Genomic DNA, 20,710 nt, shown 5'->3' with positions numbered 1-20,710 from the left:
AACCTATAGTATTGTAAACTGTAGTGTTAAACACTGGAAATACTTAAGTTGTGTGTGAATTTGTATGTGATGATGCTGGATTTAGAATGTTAAAGTAGTAGTATTTCTTGTAATATTTTCTTTCCATGGAATTTGTCGTTGTTGTTGTGTAATTATGTTTTAACTTTACTTTATTATCACACCACTGTAAGTGATCATTGCCACCAGGATATTTACAAGTAACTTTTTTTTTGCTAGGGGCTTTACGTCGCACCGACACAGATAGGTCTTATGGCGACGATGGGACAGGATAGGCCTAGGAGTTGGAAGGAAGCGGCCATGGCCTTAATTAAGGTACAGCCCCTGCATTTTCCTGGCATGAAAATGGGAAACCACGGAAAACCATCTTCAGGGCTGCCGACAGTGGGGTTCGAACCCACTATCTCCCGAATACTGGATACTGGCCGTACTTAAGCGACTGCAGCTATCGAGCTTGGTTATTTGAATACTGCAAATGCACCTTGTTGGATACATTTTGGAATTAGTATTTTCCCATGGCATTTTTTGACAGGTTTAAACTGTGAATCAAGGTTAATTGCATGCAGTAATGGGTCTTAGAATACTGTGACGCTGCAAGTGTTGGTTTTTGCCAAATTACCTGTTGGCGGTTAATTCGAAATCACGTAATTCGAAGTCCGATGTTTGCATCCCAACGGCTTCAAATTAATGAGGTTTTACTGTACCTGTTTGAAATTAAAGTAGCAGAGACAAGACCCACAGAGAGACCCAGAAGAAGACGGTTAGAGCAGGTTAAGGCAGATCTGGGAAGAAGAGTCAGAGATGTGGAAGAGGTGCCTCAACAGGAGTGGTGCAAGAATAGAATCCAAGAGATGCCACTGATCCATAACCTATTGGTTTATTTTCCATAATCTCTAAAATAAACTGGAGTATCATTTTAATTTTTAAAATGAGGTGATACAGGAACCAAGAAAAAACTTTTCAGTGTATCAAAATGCACATTTAGACTTTTAAGGACTTAGGATTGCATTTGGTTACCTTTTAGTGGGTACAATCCCATCTCCACTGATCATATCAATATACTGTGAACTTAACTGTAACATTGGTCACTTGAGACCAGAAAACTACATTACATGAAGGTATATTTTTAAAAAAGGCTGAGAGCTATACTTTAAGTTTAATAAGAATATCAATTTACCTTTCATAGGAACGCTTTGATTATATTTCAACTGTACAATCTTATCAAAGGCAGCATCTACATCATCAAGAGTGAAGAGTTCAAAATCTTCCATGTTGTGACGAGACTGAAATTAACACAAGAACACACATTTTAATATAACACTTCCAGTTCCAAATTACTGCAGAATATATATAATACTGCAATGGTAATGACTTTGATCTGGAAATATATGTTACAACTACACAACTTCCCTCAAAAGAAAATTACAATATTGCAAGTATGGTGACAGAATGTGGAAGTTTGAGAACTCACAAGGTCGAAGAGAACTGCACTTAAGAAGTGGTATGCCTCACAAGCAGCTTCTGTTAGGCAAAAATATCACAGGCTGAAGTCACTAGGAAAAGGACAGTAGCAACACAACAGACCTAACACTATGCTAAACAATATGCTCAGCTTAGCACGCCAAAGGGAGCCAATCAAATCTATAAGTTAGCACATGTCTGGTACTTTTCTACCCGATACTGAGTGGTTACAAACATAAAAGATGCCAACCATCTTCTGTGAGTCGCCAAACATTCTTCAATGCTGGAGGCAATCCTGTCTTTAGTCCTGTTCAATTGATCAGTCCTACTGAAGCAGAGCAAGCAATTCAGAAGATGGGTAGCAGTAGAGAAAGTCTTGCTCCAGAAGCAAGCAGACTGTGTAGACAGATCGGTTGTCTTATTGCCCTTGATGAACTCGAACTGGTTGGGACCGATGAAGATCATATGTCAGAGTCAAACTCCACTGCATGTTCAGAATTCTAGTTGGTACACTCAGTGACGTCACACATGCCCTTTCATATTGCGTTTGTGATATTCGTAAGGTCCGCTCTTTAGATGTTCCTGTATTTACTGGCATATCAGCCGCAACCCTAATGTTTTGACTGAATATTTGCATAAACTTTTTGCTCAGATTAAGAGCCACACATCCAATACGTAGGCTTGTCGCAAGAATGTGTGCCTGCAGTAACAAACGGAAAGGGCCACTGATGCGCACGGTCTGAACTGAACCATATGGAGCTTGTTAGTAAATATTTGTCCTGGGGTAAGTTAACAGTTACAAGGCTTCATTCAGGCTAAAAATGGTGAAATTCACGGAAGAAAATTATAACATGGCAGCGGGTTGTGAGTTTTCTGTTCACAAAAAGCAAGTTGGAAATTGGACAAAGCAGCAAGTGGCACTTTGTGGCTTAAACCAGGGCAAATTCCCGTGTGTTGAGGAACCGTTACTGGAATGGGTAAGAGAAATGTGGAACGGCGGTTGCAGTGTTTCTCATGAAATGTTATAACTAAAAGCACAGGAAATGGAGCGATCCCACAATATTCCAGAAAACTTATTCACAGCAAGTTGCACGTGGGTTACTCTTTTTATGTTGCATAACACCCTGTTGTTTGTGTGCCAAATAAATAAATAATTTAAAAAACCTAACAGCTGCTCTGATAAAGGTACAGAGTTTCACAGGCACATGATCAAGTTAAGGCAGCAGAACTCATATCTTCTCTCGCAGGTCAGCAATACCAAGCAAACCCCTGTGTATTTTGACATGTCAAGGAACACTGCTCTTTCTGAGAAGGGAGCGGCAAGTATAATTAAAATTACCGGCAATGAAAAGTTATGTTAACGGTGATGTTGACCATTTCTTCTGACGGTCGTAAACTACCTCTGTATGTTATATAACGAAAAACATTATCAAAGAACATCGCGTTCCTGATTGGTATCCATGAGACGAAAGTGAAACTAGCTACTCTGCTTGTGATTGCGAGTAATTGTTCATAAGCAGTGCTTTTTAATAACAGGATACTGTATGATTATAATGTATTTTTCTCCTAAGTTTTAAAATGTAAACAATCTAGCCCCACTGCAGATGAACAGCCTACAGTTTTGGTAAATTACAAATGGAATATGGACTAATAAATAGCCTCCACAAACGGTTTCAATCTTTCTTTATTTTTTGTTCGTTTGTAAATAAGTTGAAAACTTTTTAGTGTATCCGGTAAAATATTTTGTGAGATAAATTCAACAACAGGCAACATTACTCATTTCATATAGTGTGCATTACCGTGTTACTGATTGCTTTTGCGTTTTATTGACAATTTGAAAATCGTAAATGCATGATTCACTGCCATCTCAGCATGGGGATATGATTGAGCTTGCAGTGGCCTTCACAACAACATGCAAGGAAGTGAAGGATGACCCACAGACCTGGCACACAAACAAGCTGACACAGGAACACAACGCGCACATCTACGAGACGCTGACTACAAATTTGATGTCAAATTTGCGGTTTATAAAAATAAATCTATAACTGAAGTTAATTAAACTCGCCTTTTTGTCGTGATAGTGTGCAAGTAAGCTTAAGACATCAGTAGCTTTTATTGATCTGACAGCAGCCTATAATAATAATAATAATAATAATAATAATAATAATAATAATAATAATAATAATAATAATAATAATGGCCTACTCTTCAAGTTTCTGAAAGTAATACCATGTAAGACGATTGCCCGGCTCTTGAATAATATGCTAAGCCAAAGACTTTTCCAAGTACATTTAGGGAATACTGTGAGTACCAAAAGATCACTAAATAATGAACTTCCTCAGGGTTCTGTTCTTGCTCCAATCTTATTTAGCCTATATATCTCAGACATGCCTGCCTCATTTTCAAGAAAATTTGGATATGCCGATGATTGGGCTATTGCTACCAGAGATACAACATTCGAGAAATCCGAGATGACCTTAACGGACAACATAAAAGTGTTGGTACAGTACTTTAAATTATGGAGACTTACACTTAATGCCAATAAAACAGAAGTATGCTGCTTCCATCTAAACAGCAAGATGGCTAACAAACAATTGCAGGTGTAAATTGGAAATCAGTTATTGTATTTTCTTTTTGCTAGTTCCTTTACGTCGCACCGACACAGATAGGTCTTATGGCGACGATGGGACAAGGAACGGCTAGGAGTGGGAAGGAAGCGGCCGTGGCATTAATGAAGGTACAGCCCCAGCCTTTACCTGGTGTGAAAATGGGAAACCACGGAAAACCATTTTCAGGGCTGCCGACAGTGGGGTTTGAACCTATATCCCGAATACTGGATACTGGCCGCACTTAAGCGACTGCAGCTATCGAGCTCAGTAATCAGTTATTGAGACGATTCCCTAAATACCTAGGAGTTACCTTAGATAGAACACTCTCCTTTAGACAACACCTTCGTAATGTCCAATTCAAAGTAAGAAATCGTAACAAAGTAATCCAAAAATTATGTGGTACAACTTGGGGTTCAACAGCAACTTTACTCCGATGCACCACTTTGGGACTTGTGTTCTCGGCTGATGAGTACTGCACTCCTGTTTGGCTGAATAGCCCTCACACCAACCTCATAGATACACGGCTCAACACCATGATGCGTCTCGTCACTGGCACAATAAGGTCTACACCCACATATTGTCTACCTATTCTCAGCCGTATCTTCCAACTAGATCTTCGATGTAAAAACGCTCTCCTCAGGGAATTTAAGAAATTAATAAATAATCCCCAATTACCAATACATGATGACATCGCCGATGTTCATCTGAATCGTCTAAGGTCCAGAAATCCACCAATAAAAACTGCAATAGAACTTAAGAATACCAACTTCAATATTACTAAGGAATGGCAGGGAAGACAAGATACTAGGCCTGAGTCAACTTTGCCGCACATAGGTTCGTCACTACCACCTGCATCTGAGCTTCCTCGGAAAACCTGGTCTACTCTTAACAGGATACGATCGGGCCATGGTAACTGCGCAGATTTCCACTACAAGTGGAAAAGAATTCCTATGCCTATCTGCGACTCAGGTGCCTCTAAGCAGACCATCCTGTACATCATCAGTGAATGTCCAAAAAGAAAGTACAGTGGCGATATCAGTGACTTTGCTCATGCACTTCCAGAGACAGTTAACTATATAAATAACCTGGATATAAATATATAGTTTGTTCTTCAAAATCATTGTGTGTTGTATCTGTAAAGCCATATGTTAAACAAAATCACCAATATCCTTCAAAATACAATGGAGACGTCCCTCCTGATGTACGCCGACGATATGGTCATAGCGGGCTCCAACAAAGAGGAATTACAGATGACATTAAAAGCCCTGCCAAAATGGGCAGTAGAGAATGGTTTTGATATAAACATGAAGAAATCAGCACAGATGACATTCAGGAAAGGGGGAACAGCATCACCAAAGGACACACTGTTATTGAACAACGAAGAGATGGAAGTGGTTAATAAATTTAAATACCTAGGCATCACCCTGCAGACAATGGGCCGAAGATTCAGCTACCATGCAGAAGAAAGGACAACAATGGCTATTAAAAACATATGTGGACTCAAGAACCTTCACCGCTTATTGCTGAATACAGCTATGACGCTTTTTGACGCCACAATAACACCAATAATAACATATGGCATAGAACTAATATGGGAAAATCTAACGTACAAGAACCTCGAAAGAATTGAAAAGGGGAAAGCAAGATTCATATAGCAATGCCTGCGAATAGGGAAGTATGCACCATCAAGACTTGCCTATGAATTAGCAAGAGACACCTCCTTCATAGAGGACATCCGATATAAGCTGAATCTGCCATCTACTGATGCTTACCAGGCACTTCTAAACAAACGGACATTGACTTGGAATTTTACAGTACCGATGCAAGGCAAGACAGATCATGGACAAACGCTAACAAAGAACAAAGAGACACAATCACAAGACTAGCCATTCATGGCTACCACCACAAGTTATGCAGCAATAACAAATTCCATCCACCACACGAGAACTGCACATGTTCACTCTGTGGAAATTGCTGTGAAAAATACCGTATTGAGTTGTGTTTAAAAAGGACCAAAAACATCACGCAAATTAGCAAAGAATAATGAAAAATTTGATGTAATCATATTGTATATGCCCTTTCGGGTGCTTTTCCTATTAATAATTATTGTAATTCAATCATCTCTTGGTCGCCCCTTTTAGTCACCTCTTACGACAGGCAGAGGATACCATGGGTGTATTCGTCTGCATCCTCCAGCCACAGGTCACCTAGGACACCATGTCATGCTAAAATGGGGACATGTTTCATCCCTCTTATGGGGCATCTTCAGCTACATCAACTTCAATGATAAAAATATACATATATGAACTAAAAAATAGCACTGTGTTGCATTAAAATTGGATATTTTGCCAACAAAAAACATCCATTGGCTTAGGTGCACTAACTGGAAAAAAACCAAAGAAAAGCAGCTCGATTTGATCTGGGCGATTTCCGACAAAAGAGTAGTGTTACAAAAATGCTGCAAAGTTTCGGCTGGGAAGAACTGGGAGAAAGAAGACGAGCTGCTCGACTAAGTGGTATGTTGATATAGATGTTGATTCCCATAGGGAACATGAAATATTTGTCCTGAATGAGACATCATCTGATGGCCAGGCAGGCATCAATTTTTGGAAGTGAGACATAGTCTCTCATAGTGCATTGGCACTGCTGGTGGCTTCAAGTAGCCTATGCAGTGGCCTCCACGGTATGCACTAGCCTTGCGTCTTGGTAGGTGTGTTAAGAACCAACTGATGAGCCCAACTTAGCACATGAGGGCGAAACACAAGCAACCAAGAATGAGTTCGCTGGAAAATTTATAATGTCCAATAACGGACCATTATATTGGTATTATAAGTGGTATGTTCCGAGCTGTCAGCGGAGAAATGGCGTGGAATGACATTAGTAGACGAATAAGTTTGAGTGGCGCCTTTAAAAGTAGGAAAGATCACAATATGAAGGTAAAGTTGGAATTCAAGAGGAAAAATTGGGACAAATATTCATTTATAGGAAGGGGAGTTAGGGATTGGAATAACTTACCAAGGGAGATGTTCAATAAATTTCCAATGTCATTGAAATCATTATTAAGAACAGAAAGGGAATCTGCCACCTGGGTGACTGCCCTAAATGCAGATCGGTATTGACTGAGTGATAAATATGCGAACAAATGCTACTGTACAATACTATGCTATTTGCTTTACGACGCACCGACACAGATAGGTCTTATGGCAACGATGGTATAGGAAAGGCCTAGAAATTGGAAGGAAGCGGCCGTGGCCTTAATTAAGGTACAGCCCCGGCATTTGCCTGGTGTGAAAATGGGAAACCACAAAAACCATCTTCAGGGCTGCCGACAGTGGGGCTCAAACCCACTATCTCTCGTTTACTGGATAATGGCCGCACTTAAGCGACTGCAGCTATCGAGCTCGGTACTGTACAATACAACATGTCATAAGACATATGTCACATAATGAGAAATGGACTAAAATCTAAATGTTCAACTGATATCTTGAGAATACAAGAGTTGAACCAATGTCACCTTGAGCAAATGATTATTATACAAACTTTGATATTCTGGGAGTATTTTGCCAATGGACATCACATGAAGTGGCCAATGATGTAGTTTCTATCAACAATCCTCTTTTCACATAAATCATGATTTTGCAACAATGGCATTAAAAGAAAATCTGGTAAAAATGGACAGATTTCAGGGCCATGAGTAAGAATGTACCTGTACTATAATACTAAAAAATGTTCAGCCTGGGATTTGAACCTCTCTCTGCATGGCCTGGATCTGTAATCTTAAAGGTGCATGCTTTTACCAACTTAGCTAATGTGAGGCCTGACACTCTGTTGTAATTTTTCCATCTATATGATATCTGTTCATAGGCTTAATGTATGCTTCCTCTCCTAACATCAGTGTTATTTGGAACTGTGATTGTTTCATGAATTCATTAATTTCTATCAGTGAATTAACAGCACTAACAATTCTGCCAGTAACGTTGAGCTTAAATCCAAGTATATCATGGTACTGATCCTCTATAGGAACAGGGATTGATATTTTTAGGTTGCCTGTAAACTGCAAGCTGCATAAAACTAAATTATAAGGAGCTGGTGGACCTCTCTGCATATGACTTGATTGGCAGGGAAAGCAACTACCTCACTCCCTATTTCCCTAGTATACCTCTTCAGTGACACCTAGGCTATTTATGACAGCTGTTGGTGCAGTTGTAGAGGATCAAACCAGCCTTCCGGCTGAATATCCAACATACATACCATGAAGAATGTTTCTTTTAGTACTACATAGGTCAGTCTTGATGGTGCTGTCTTTTCAATACCCAGAATTTGTTTTATAAAACAAGCTTTAACTTTCTCTAGCATTATCAGGTCATTAATTTTAAGTTAAAAGATGCCTATGTTGTTTGAATAACTCCGAGATATTTAAATTTTGCTACTACTTCTAGAGGTTTATTTTGAAGGGTCAATGTATCTTTTGGAGAGAGTTTACCACCTTTTCTGGAAGTCATCTGTTATATTTAAATAGTATCTTTGCTGTTTTTGTTGAAAGTTTTTGTGGTTGTTGAATGTCATAAATTGCTCTTATTGCTAATGTTGTTCTTTCTTTAATATGATTGTTAAAAGATGCCAATGTTGTTTGAAAAGTAACTGCTAGATATTTGAATTATGGTGCTACTTCTACAGGTTTATTTCGAAGGGTCAATATATCTTCTGGAGAGAGTTTACCACCTCTTCTGAAAGTCATTTGTTTAGTTTTGTCATGAATTATTTGTAAGTCATTTTTTTGGGCCCACAAAGTGAGTCTGTTTTGTTCTCCTGGAGCTCTTCTCTGTCCTAAACCCATTACCATATCATCTGCATAGAATAGAAGTATTGCTGAGCTGTCCTTAATGATATTTGTAATGTCTGCTGTCATGACATTGAACAGTAATGGGCTAATTGGATCTCATTGTAGAACACCATTAGTTTGAATTAAACTCTTGGATAAGGTGATATCATCAAATATTTGAATGAAATTGTATTTTAAAATGTCAAAGTATTTTCGTTATGTGGTGTGCTTCGCCAATCAACAGACTGAGTTTTTGGATGAGTGTTTCCCTATTTATGAAATCGAAGGCTTTTATGTAATCTATGAAGACTAAAAAAATATTTTCTCCCTGGTTGTCTTACTGTATCTTGACAAAGACACCTCCGTACGGGCCATGAAGGCCCTTGGAGGAGTGGAAGGTAAAGACTTCCACTATTGTTAACCGCAGCACGTGATTGGGTAGAGGGGTTAGCTCTACGCCCAGACTGTATCTTGAGCACGTTCTAATAAGCAGTTCACAGCATGGAGAGTGCTTCTTCGCTTTCTGAAATCAAATTGGTTTTCTGGTATTAGGACATCTACTTCATCAGTAAGCCTGTTGTTTAAAATTTCCATGAATATTTTGAAGGAAACATTTCTGTTTTTGAGGGTTATCTCTCCGTATGAGTCTGGGTTACAGGTATGCTTCAGTATAAAGAGAAAAGTTTCCTGTAACTAATCAAGTTAGGCATGATTCTAATTGCATTATGTGTTTCAAGCAGTTTAGTGTTTCGCTCAATTCTGTATTCTGTTACACACAAATAAATAATGTTATTGGCATTACGTCCCAATGACTACTTTCACGGTTTTCAGAGATGCTGAGGTGCTGGAATTTAGTCCCACAGGAGTTCTTTTACGTGCCAGTAACTCTACCGACACAAGGCTGATGTTTCTGAGTACCTTCAAATACCACAGGACTCTAGGATCGAACCTGCTAAGTTGGTTTCAGAAGCCAAGTGCCTCACCATCTGAGTCAAAAAGAAGATCGCTGTGTTACACACTCAAGTAGGGGCAGACCTCCTAAACTTGGCATCTAACTTCCTAAGCCTGTGTGCATGCACAGACTTTTGTATGTTGCATTTAGTCGTGTCAAGAAATCCAGAAGATTTACAAGTTGTCATTCAAAATACAAGTGAACAAGACCAAGAAGGCATTCAGCAAATACAAAAATTATTCTGTAGAGATAAATATTGTAAAATTATTTAACTCTAGTGGTTATGCAAGTTTGTATGAGACTGGCAGAAAGAATACAGAAACTGTGTTCTGTGACTCTTGCACCTCTTCCTGTTAGTCATGTGCAGCATACATGTAATACTGAAGGACCCTTGTTTATTTCTAGAATTAAGAACTCTTGTGGGACAAAATTCTGGCACCAAGATTTCTTTAGGCAATCTTCTCCAGTATCAATAAGAAACTGGAACGACCAGGCGAGTTGGCTGTGCAGTTAAGGGCACACAGCTGTGAGCTTGCATCCAGGAGGTAGTGGGTTCGAACCCCATTGTCAGCAGCCCTTAAAATGCTTTTCCGTGGTTTCCCATTTTCACACCAGGCTGTACCTTAATTAAGGACATGGCCGTTTTCTTTCTACTCCTAGGCTTTTCCTATCCCATCGTCACCATAAGACCTATCTGTGTCGATGCAATGTAAAAACAAACTGGAATGATTTTTTCCTTTCTCATGAATATTGGTCATCTGATTTACTAGCACTTTATTATTATTATTATTGTTATTATTTCCCAATATTGACGTTCCAGTAATCATACCGTCAAAGTCTACCAGAATGCTTTCTTCAGGTATGTACAACATTTTAAGTTTTTAGTACTACTAGTTCAATTTTCTAACATGGGTATGTAAAGAGTGTTCAAAAGTGCTGGTCTGTTGGTTTATATGCCAGCTGAGTGTCTGGTAATAGAATGTGGTAAGTGAGACTCCAAAATTATTAAGGGAACATGAAAAACTAACATTCCAATCTATCAGTGCAATTAAAAACCACAAACAATATAACACACAGAGTCCAACTCCTTGGCTGAATGGTCAGTATTGAGGCCTTTAATTCAGAGGATCCTGGATTTGATCCCTGGCCAGACTGGGGATTTTAGCAATTTTAACCAACCACCACAGAAACACACAATAGTGAAAACACACCTTTACAAGGATTCACATCAAGAAGTGCTGTTCAACACTTTCAGAAGCCATGAAACACACTAAACTGATCAATTACTACAGTATAAGAAGTAATCAAGCTGTATGGAATCTTATATACTAACCGAGACATCTCCATTTATTTATTTAATGTTTAGCAATACACATCACAAATAATTGTAAAATTAGATAGAGTACATTACATTATTTACAATTTGACTTTTATGTTGATAATAAAGTCTATCACAGTTGGACCTGCTTCCATAAAGTCACAAACTGCCTTTATATGAATATCATGGTCACTCATGCACGATATGCTGGATAGTCTGCCTGGGAGCACTGAAACTGCACTCTGGTGAGGAAACTTGTCCCCACTTGTGGAGAAGATCAGTACATCTGCCATGGTTTGTCCTAATCGTGTTTAGAGTTGATAAAGTTTTCTGGGACAGATGGAAACCACTTGATCTTGTTGTGGTATTTATAATACCCCGGCAATGTCCTGGAACCTTTTCCACCAATTCTTTCTTCCAGGTTAGCAGGAGGTTGAAATTATTACCCACCAGATGTCTCACTGTCCTGATGGGTGGGTTCCGCGAAAGTAATCTTCTGGCTTCAGCGGCAATGATGTCCTGGTGTACTGGTAGTTGGTCATTGGCATTTATCTTCCTATACTCCCAAACTAAGGCATGTTTATGTTTGAGTTCTGCAGGTGGAATGTGACTCTGTGTTGTCAGCCAGAATGTAGGTGTTGATTGGACTGTGCCAACCATAATTGAAGAATCCGGTGCAAGGAACAGACAACTCCAAAATATAAACATTTTCAGGAGACACAAAAAACTCCATAAAATAATTATATGTTGAAAAAGTAAGGGTTATCTACGTAGACTAGCTAGAATCAGTAGTAACATATATATTTAAGTGGAAATGATGCGGGTTGTGTTACTAGACGCCTCTCAGTTTATTCACACAACCGCTGGAGCTATCTTGTTTCATGCCCTGGTAAACTATGTTTACTATTGAGAATGCAATAACCAGTACTATTTACCTGAGTTATCAATGTAAATATCGTTACAATGCAACAAGATTTATATACACCAAGGAAATGAGGTTCACAGGAAGTTCATCATTATTCAGCACCAACATCATCATCGGGTGCGCCATCACTCCCAGTTGAAACTATCTGGTTGTAGACCAACAAACAGTCGGGTGGAACACATTTCGAAGCTACATCTTTAACATTCTTTGCCTTATCTCCATTGACTTTTAAGACACTGCGATATAGAATACTTGATGCATCTGTAAGGAAAGAGTAGCTCCTGCTTTCTCCAAAACAAAGACAACCCTTACTATGGTACTCGCATTGACTCTGCACAAAATTCCATTGCTGTTGTATTCAGAGTATCTATATTTTGACACTGTTGATGCTGGACTTTTTTGAGGACTGACGTTTGTTTTGAAGAAGGTTTTGAAGCGAGTTATGTAGACCAAAAACATTGAACTTGCGACTCGCATTCTGTATGAGGGCACGATTATCTTGTGGCAAATATATTCTCCCGCGTTTTCGTTTACCCTTCTCGATTACACCAAAGGTCCGGTTGCAGTGGAGGAAGCTGTGTCCGGGCACTGGGTACCAGTGCATTATTTGTCTCAAATCTCTTAAGTCCTATGACAAGTGTATACAGAAAATGAAAAACACCGAGGTTCTTATTCTGGGCTGAACAGTTATCCGAGAACAGATACAAGTCTGTGATGTCATTGTACATATAACAAAATGATTTGCCTGTCTTTCCAGAGTGTATATAAAAGTTATACAATCACAACTGCCTTTTATAAAATTTGTCTCTATTCGAACATTGAACTATAGCCACTGCAAGAAGCAGACAGCGCCGGCAGAGACAGTTAAAATAACCCCGACGGTTCCTTTTATACTCCTACTATGCACCAAATCAGTGGAGTTCTTGCACCAGCAAACAGAGCTTTCTTTTATGATAGCTTACAGGAAAAAAAAAAAGGAAGAAGAAGAAGAAACTGACCAAAAACTGGAGCTGTCTGTTGCCTGTGCCAGGCTCTTCAATTCTCATTGCCTGATTCAATTGAGTATCAACAAGATTCATTATAGCTGCTGTTGAGCCACACTGAAGAGCAATACAAAGCTCTTTAGAAGACCAGACTGAGGGCAGTTGTGTGTAGAATGTCAGCTGAGGAGCCCCAGGTAGTGTCACATAGCTTCTGAAGTATGTTATTACTACATTTCAGTTTTTCTTCAGTTTACTTCAGGTGTTTCTTGAAAGACAGAGTTCTGCATGAAATGATCACTGGGCGAACCTTTTAAGGGCCATGAGGACCACAATCTTCTTCAACGATTCTGGTAGATTAAATCTTGAGCAGAATTCTTTAAAGAACTTAGGTATTGTACATCTCGCAGCAATCATGAGGCCTATCACCTTGATGTTATCCAATCCTTATTCACATCGGTAGAAGGGTATAGTTGGCTCGTTGTGGCCCTGTGCTGTGTCTGAGCGAGTGGATGATGCTCATGTGGTAACTTAATTAAGTTGTTTCTTTTTTCAGGTGTAATACTGTTACCGTATGTTTTCTCTTTCAGGTAGTTTACAATACCAAAAAAAAAAGTATCCTAACATTCTTAGCATGCATCCTATTCACAGAATTACAATGTATCTTTTACATTAGTTTCCAATAAAACTTCCATGCTCACATGTAAGCAAATTAACAGGCAGTAAATTATACCAACAAATGACAGCTGTGAAAGGATGTAAATAATTCCACTTACCTGAAAAAGGTCATACATAAACATTTGTCCCATTTTATAAACAGGAATGGTGGCATAAATAGGACAGTTGAGGCCACATTTCCCCACTAGATAAGGAAGAGCTCCCAGGTGCAAGGGATCTGGATATGACAACAACACTGCATCAATCTGATGAACATGCCTGGAACAAAGAAATAGCTTTCACCAACTGACAGATATATAGTGATCTATTGTTTAATTTATTTGGAGGTGAATGCCCCTATGTTGTTCGTAAGTTACGTGCATTGGTACGGATACCAACACCAGAATAAGTGTATATGGTAGAATATAAGTATTTTTATAACAACTGTCTGGATTTTTGACTTAAAAACAAATTTCAACAGTGTGAAGATATTTGCTGGACTGAAAACCTGTATTGCTACCATCTTTGTGTTATACACAGTGATTTTCAACAATGCAAGTAATTGTGTTCTTGTTTCAGGACTCCCGTGGTCACTATTTGTAAGCTGCTATCTACCAATGAGAATAAATAAAATATCCCTTAGTCCAGTTTCGTGATATGAGGTTGGGGTATGAGGCGAGATGAAATTATATGATATGTATTAACGGCCGGATGCCCTACCTGGTGCCAACCTCAATTGAGAAGCTAATGAAGATGAAGTAAATGACGGTGAACGAAATTGGGTATGGAGGTGCAAGGAATTGGTCTTTGAATAGGAACTGTCCCAGCATTTGCCTGGAAATGAAAAAAAGGAAAACACAGAAAACTATTTCTCGGGACAGCTGACCCACTCATTTCCCGAATGCAGAATGCTTGGCTCCACAGCTGTAGCATGTTAACATGTCCAGCCACTCTGCTCAGTTTCATTAGACACACAGGGTGGGCAAAATAAAACTGGCCTGGAAAGTATTTACAAGACTGATGCGGAATTCACCCTGGTTATAAACAGGAGAACTGCCCACCACAGGAAATGCTGGAAACCATGATTTCGATGCACCAATCGGTTGCTGTCATATGTCTGCAAGTGCGCATCACCCACATCTACCACGTATGTCACTCTGCCATTACATGTGAGTGAGTGAGAAGAGCAGACATGTTTAGTGACCAGTTAAATGCAACACAAAATGGTGCTGACAATAAAACAGCGCGTGTTCAGTGTTGAGTGTTATGTGAAGCGCGATTAGTGGAAAACCTGTGCGGAACTGTTTGCGCAAGAGGGAAGTGTTTTGGCAAAACCTCCAGCAAAGTCTGCAATACAAAGTTTAGTGGCAAAATAGCGTGAAATGGGCTCTGTAGCGAATAAAAACCATAACTATCTGAAAAGAGTTTGAACACCAGAAAACAATGCTTGAGTGAAGGAGAGCTGGAACAAAGTCCGACAAAATCTCAACACCACGTATCTGCGCAACTGGGAATTATTACCAAAAAGGACCTGCATCTGTACACTTACAAATTTACTGTTGTGCATGCGTTAAAGCATCTAACAAAGTTTATAATTTTCATGTTGATGACAATAAAATTTTAGATAAATAGGTAATCTGCCTAATCAATACATTATAAAATTAGTACTTCAATTTATTTTACTTATAACACTAGTTTTGGCCTATTGATATTAGACCATCATCAGCCACAAGGTCTTAAAACACTTAAACTGACTGGCCATATACATAATAAAAATAGATAGCATAACACTTGAAAATTGTTTTGATCTAATCTTCAATATCCACTAAAATAAGTCACTGTCTTGAGAATGTACCACAACGCTTGAAAATTCTCATGATCTGTTGGTATACTTCAATAAATATATATATCTTCAAGACAGTGGGTTATACAGTATTTATTGAAGTATACCAACAGATCATGAGAATTTTCAGGCATTTTATTATATCGTCAAGACAGTGACTTATTTTAGTGTAGGCCTATATTGGGTATTAAATCAAAAGTATTTTCAAGTGTTATGCTATCTATTTTTATTATATGGCCAATTGGTTTTAAAGTGTTTTAAGACATTATGGCTGATGATGGCCTAATATCAATAGGCCGAAACTAGCACCACAATTAAAATAAATTGAATTACTAATTTTATATTGTACTAGCTGATGTACCTGTGCTTTGCTAAGGAATTCTACTTTGTATACAGAATTCTAGGTTAGGTAGTGTACATGTTGTGAGCAAGATTGTATTTAGTTGCACAGTTCTTAATGTTACGCTAGAAACGTGACGGGAAAGTCACCAAACGTCTTTTCTCATATGAGGACTGGGTTAGGGAATTTTCATTGTAATGGTAGGCCCGCTTCCCTTCATTATAATTGCAGACACGCACTCTCCACCTGCCTTTTTTACATCCTCAGAAAGACTCTCTTGGTGGTTTTCCCAACTCAAATGAACATAGGTCATTACAATGACGTCAGTAGGAATGGCGCGATTAAAAGCAATGTTTTCATATGAAATACTCGATCAAATGAAAAACCACACACTTTCTCACTTTTAATGAACAATACTACACTGCCGATTTAACAGTCCAAAGTTCCAGACAGGCCGTTTTTATCGGCGGGGGTGGGGGGAGGTGTGAATAGTGGAGACTCCCAGGGCAAAAACTATGCCCTTTACTAATCTGTTTCCTAAGAGTACCTGATGACTTGGAAAATTATTCACTACACTGGCGGGGGAAAAAACTATGTGACTTGGAGGCAAAATTTTCCTTCTAACCACAGGAGAAACCCCCTCTTCATTGCTAATTTAGAATAAAATGAATGCAGATTTAATAAAAGTGAAGAGGAAGAAGCTTCTCTTAAGAAACGGCTCTTTTCAGGGTTGAATTTTGAGTTATTTAGTGAACTGAGATGCTATAATTTGGAATAAGCCTAAATTGTAACTCTAAACCAGCCTCTGCCTTAAGTGTGCACACTGCTCATTCAAAACAGCATGTCAGAGTAGGGATCGAATAGCTGGAATACTATGATGAACCACTGTGTTACGTACCAGCAGTATCAGAAAATGTATGAACCAGAGGAATGGCATGTTAAAGAAGAAAGTTATCCAACTCCCCAGCTATTTCCTGCCAGTGGGTATTCAGTTATGCCATTATGCTCGGTACGCAGCAGTAATTCCATCTATCGGAGTTGAGTGGTAGCATAAGAGACAATCAATCAATCAATCAATCAATCCTGATCTGCATTCAGGGCAGTTGCCCAGGTGGCAGATTCCCTATTTGTTGTTATCCTAGCCTTTTCTTAAATGATTTCAAAGAATTTGGGAATTTATTGAACATCTCCCTTCGTAAATTATTCCAATCCCTAACTTCCTTTCTCTTAAACAAATTTTTGCCCCAATTTGTCCTCTTGAATTCCAACTTTATCTACATATTGCGATCTTTCCTACTTTTAAAGACACCACTCAAACTTCTTTGTCTACTAATAACATTCCACGCCATCTCTCCGCTGACAGCTCGGAACATACCACTTATTACATGTGATGAATAACATTTTTGATCCTATTGATGATATTTGATACATACATTGTATTGATTAGGTGGCCAAATTAATAAAATAACTTATTGTTATTATTTCAATCTCAAACATACCACTTAGTCGAGCAGCTCGACTTCTTCCCCCCAAGTCTTCCCAGCCCAAACTTTGCAACATTTTGGTAACTCTACTCTTTTGTCGGAAATCACCCAGAACAAATCAAGCTGTTTTTCTGTGGATTTTTTCCAGTTCTTGAATCAAGTAATCCTGTAGAGGATCCCATACGCTGGAATCATACTCTAGATGGGGTCTTACCAGAGACTTATATGCTCTCTCCTTTACATCCTTACCATATAACCCCTAAATACCCTTATAACCATGTACAGAGATCTGTACCCTTTATTTACAATCCCATTTATGTGATTATCCCAATGAAAATCTTTCCTTATATTAACACCTAGATATTTACAATAATCCTCAAAAGGAACTTTCACCCCATCAACGCAGTAATTAAAAGTGCGAGGACTTTTCCTATTTGTGAAACTCACAACCTGACTTTTAACCCCGTTTATCATCATACCATTGCCTGCTGTCCATCTCACAACATTATCACGGTCATTTTGCAGTTGCTCACAATCTTGTAACATTTATTACTCCATACAGAATAACATCATCTGCAAAAAGCCTTATCTCTGATCCCACTTCTTTAATCATATCATTGATATATATATATAAGAAAACACAAAGGTCCAATAATACTACCTTGAGGAATTCCCCTCTTAATTATTACAGGGTCAGATAAAGATTTGCCTACTCTAATTCTCCGACATTTATTTTCTAGAAACATAGCCACCCATTCAGTCACTCTTTTGTCGAGTCCAAATGAACTCATTTTTGCCAGTAGTCTCCCATGATCCACCCTATCAAATGCCTTAGAGAGGTTAATCGCAATAAAGTCCATTTGATCACCAGAATCCAAGATATCTGCTATATCTTACTGGAATCCTACAAGCTGAGGTTCAGTGGAATAACCTTTCCTAAACCCAAACTGCCTTCTATCAAACCAGTTATTAATTTTGCAAACGTGTCTAATATAACCAGAAAAAATACATTCCCAAAGCTTACATGCAATGCATGTCCAACTTACTGGCCTGTAATTTTCAGGTTTATGTCTATCACCCGTTCTTTTATACACAGGGGCTACTATAGCAACTCTCCATTCATTTGGTATAGCTCCTTCAACCAAACAATAATCAAAAAAGTACTTCAGATATGGTACTATATCCCAACCCATTGTCTTTAGTATATCCCCAGAAATCTTATCAATTCCAGCTGCTTTTCTAGTTTTCAACTTTTGTATCTTATTGTAAATGTCATTTTTATGTAAATTTTAATACTGCTTTAGCATTAGTCTCCTCCTCTATCTGGACATTATCCTTGTAACCAACAATCTTTACATACTGCTGACTGAATATTTCTGCCTTTTGAAGATCCTCACATACACACTCCCATTGTTCATTAATCAATCCTGGAATGTCCTTCTTGGAACCCGTTTCTGCCTTAAAATACCTATACATACCATTCCATTTATCACTAAAACTTGTATGACTGCCAATTATGCTCCCCATCATGTTATTGTTAGCTGCCTTCTTTGCTAGATTCATTTTCCTAGTAAGTTCCTTCAATTTCTCCTTACTTCCACAGCCATTTCTAACTATTCCTTTCCAATCTGCACCTCCTTCTTAGTCTCTTTATTTCTCCATTATAATAAGGTGGGTCTTTACCATTCCTTACCACCTTTAAAAGTATAAACCTGTTTTCACATTCCTCAACAATTGCTTTACACCCATCCCAGAGTCTGTTTACATTTTTATTTACCGTTTTCCACCGATCATAGTTATATTTTAAAAACTCTGTCATGCCTGTTTCACCAGCCATATGGTACCGCCTAATAGTCCTACTTTTAAGACCTTCCTTTCTATCACATTTATTTTTGACTACCACAAAAACAGCTTCATGATCACTAATACCATCTATTACTTCAGTTTCCCTATAGAGCTCATCTTGTTTTACTAGCACCACATCCAGGATATTTTTCCCTCTAGTTGATTCCATCACTTTCTGAATCAGCTGTCCTTCCCATATTAGCTTGTTTGCCATTTGTTGGTCATGCTTCCTGTCGTTCGCATTACCTTCCCAAATGACATTTGGTAAATTCAGATTTCCCGCTACGACCACATTCCTTTCCATGTCGTTTCCCACACATCTGATTATCTTATCAAATAATTCTGAATCAGCATCAGCGCAATCTTTCCCGGGCTGTATAGTCCAAAGACATCAAGTTCCCTCTTTTCTTTAGAAATGAGCCTTACACCTAGAATTTCATGTTTGTCATCTTTCACTTTTTCGTAGCTTACAACTTCGTCTTTCACCAGAATGAATACTCCCCTTCCCACCATTCCTATCCTATCTCTATGATACACACTCCAGCTCTGTAAGAAAATTTCTGCATTCATTATATCATTTCTCAGCCATGATTCAACTCCCATTACAATATCTGGTAAGTATATACTGTATCTATTAAATTACTTAATTCTATTCCTTTATTTACAATACTTCTACAGTTCAGCACTAACATTTTTACGTCATCCCTACTTGACTTCCAGATCCCTGTACCCCTATCACCGCTCCCTAGACCACTTTGTTTCCCTGAATGTACCTCCCAATTACCCTTCCAAACAAATTTGGTAACTTATACATACCACTGCAGTTTAAGTGAAGGCCATCTGAGTGCAGATCCCTATCTTCTACCCACCCATTAGGATCTAGAAATCTCACTCAGTTTCCCACATATCCACTCCATAGTCTCATTATATCCTCAATCACCCTCCTGTCAGTATACCTCCTACACAGTTTTCCACTGATCACAATCTCCACTTCTGCAAACTTGTCTAAGGCATACATAATCAGAAAGTTAATTCTATATAACTTTGGTTATGTAGTATTTATCGATACAACCACTAATAATATAAATATTTGAGAATTAAATTTTAGGCCTTCCTCTAAATTACCATTTCACTCAAGGCGAATAAAATGATTTATAGCCTGGATTGTAGTCACTCATCCTCTGACTTTACATACCGATTTTCATTAAATTCTCTTCAGCCGTTTTCTCGTGATGCGCGTAGGTACGTACATACATACATACATACATAAATTACGGAAAAGTAAAAAGGGCATTTCCTTGTTACTGTGAACATGACCGATACAGAAATACCATTCTTTTCAAATTCTGAGCACTGTACAGACAAAACTCTTAATTTATATATATATATATATATATATATAGATTGATTAGGTTGATTACCTCATTTATCTACAATAATTAAAACATCCAGACGA

At 38.4% G+C, this 20,710-nt stretch overlaps 1 protein-coding gene across 1 annotated transcript in view; it reads right to left on the bottom strand.

Moving 5' to 3' along the window:
- The window catches only part of Cpsf100 (cleavage and polyadenylation specificity factor subunit 2), a 162,673-nt gene that overhangs the window by 110,554 nt on the left and 31,409 nt on the right, over positions 1–20,710 (bottom strand). Inside the window, exons 3-4 of the mRNA XM_067156208.2 lie at positions 13,862–14,021; positions 1,196–1,301 (exon numbers count right to left, since the gene is read on the bottom strand). Coding sequence (XP_067012309.1) covers positions 1,196–1,301; positions 13,862–14,021 — 266 coding nt within the window. The remainder of the gene's footprint in view (positions 1–1,195; positions 1,302–13,861; positions 14,022–20,710) is intronic.

This window comes from Anabrus simplex, chromosome 1 (genome assembly GCF_040414725.1).
Source record: "Anabrus simplex isolate iqAnaSimp1 chromosome 1, ASM4041472v1, whole genome shotgun sequence".
Classification (NCBI taxonomy): Eukaryota; Metazoa; Arthropoda; class Insecta; order Orthoptera; family Tettigoniidae; genus Anabrus; species Anabrus simplex.
Note: the sequence above shows the minus strand (reverse complement) of the source record. Positions and strands in the feature narration are given on the sequence as shown.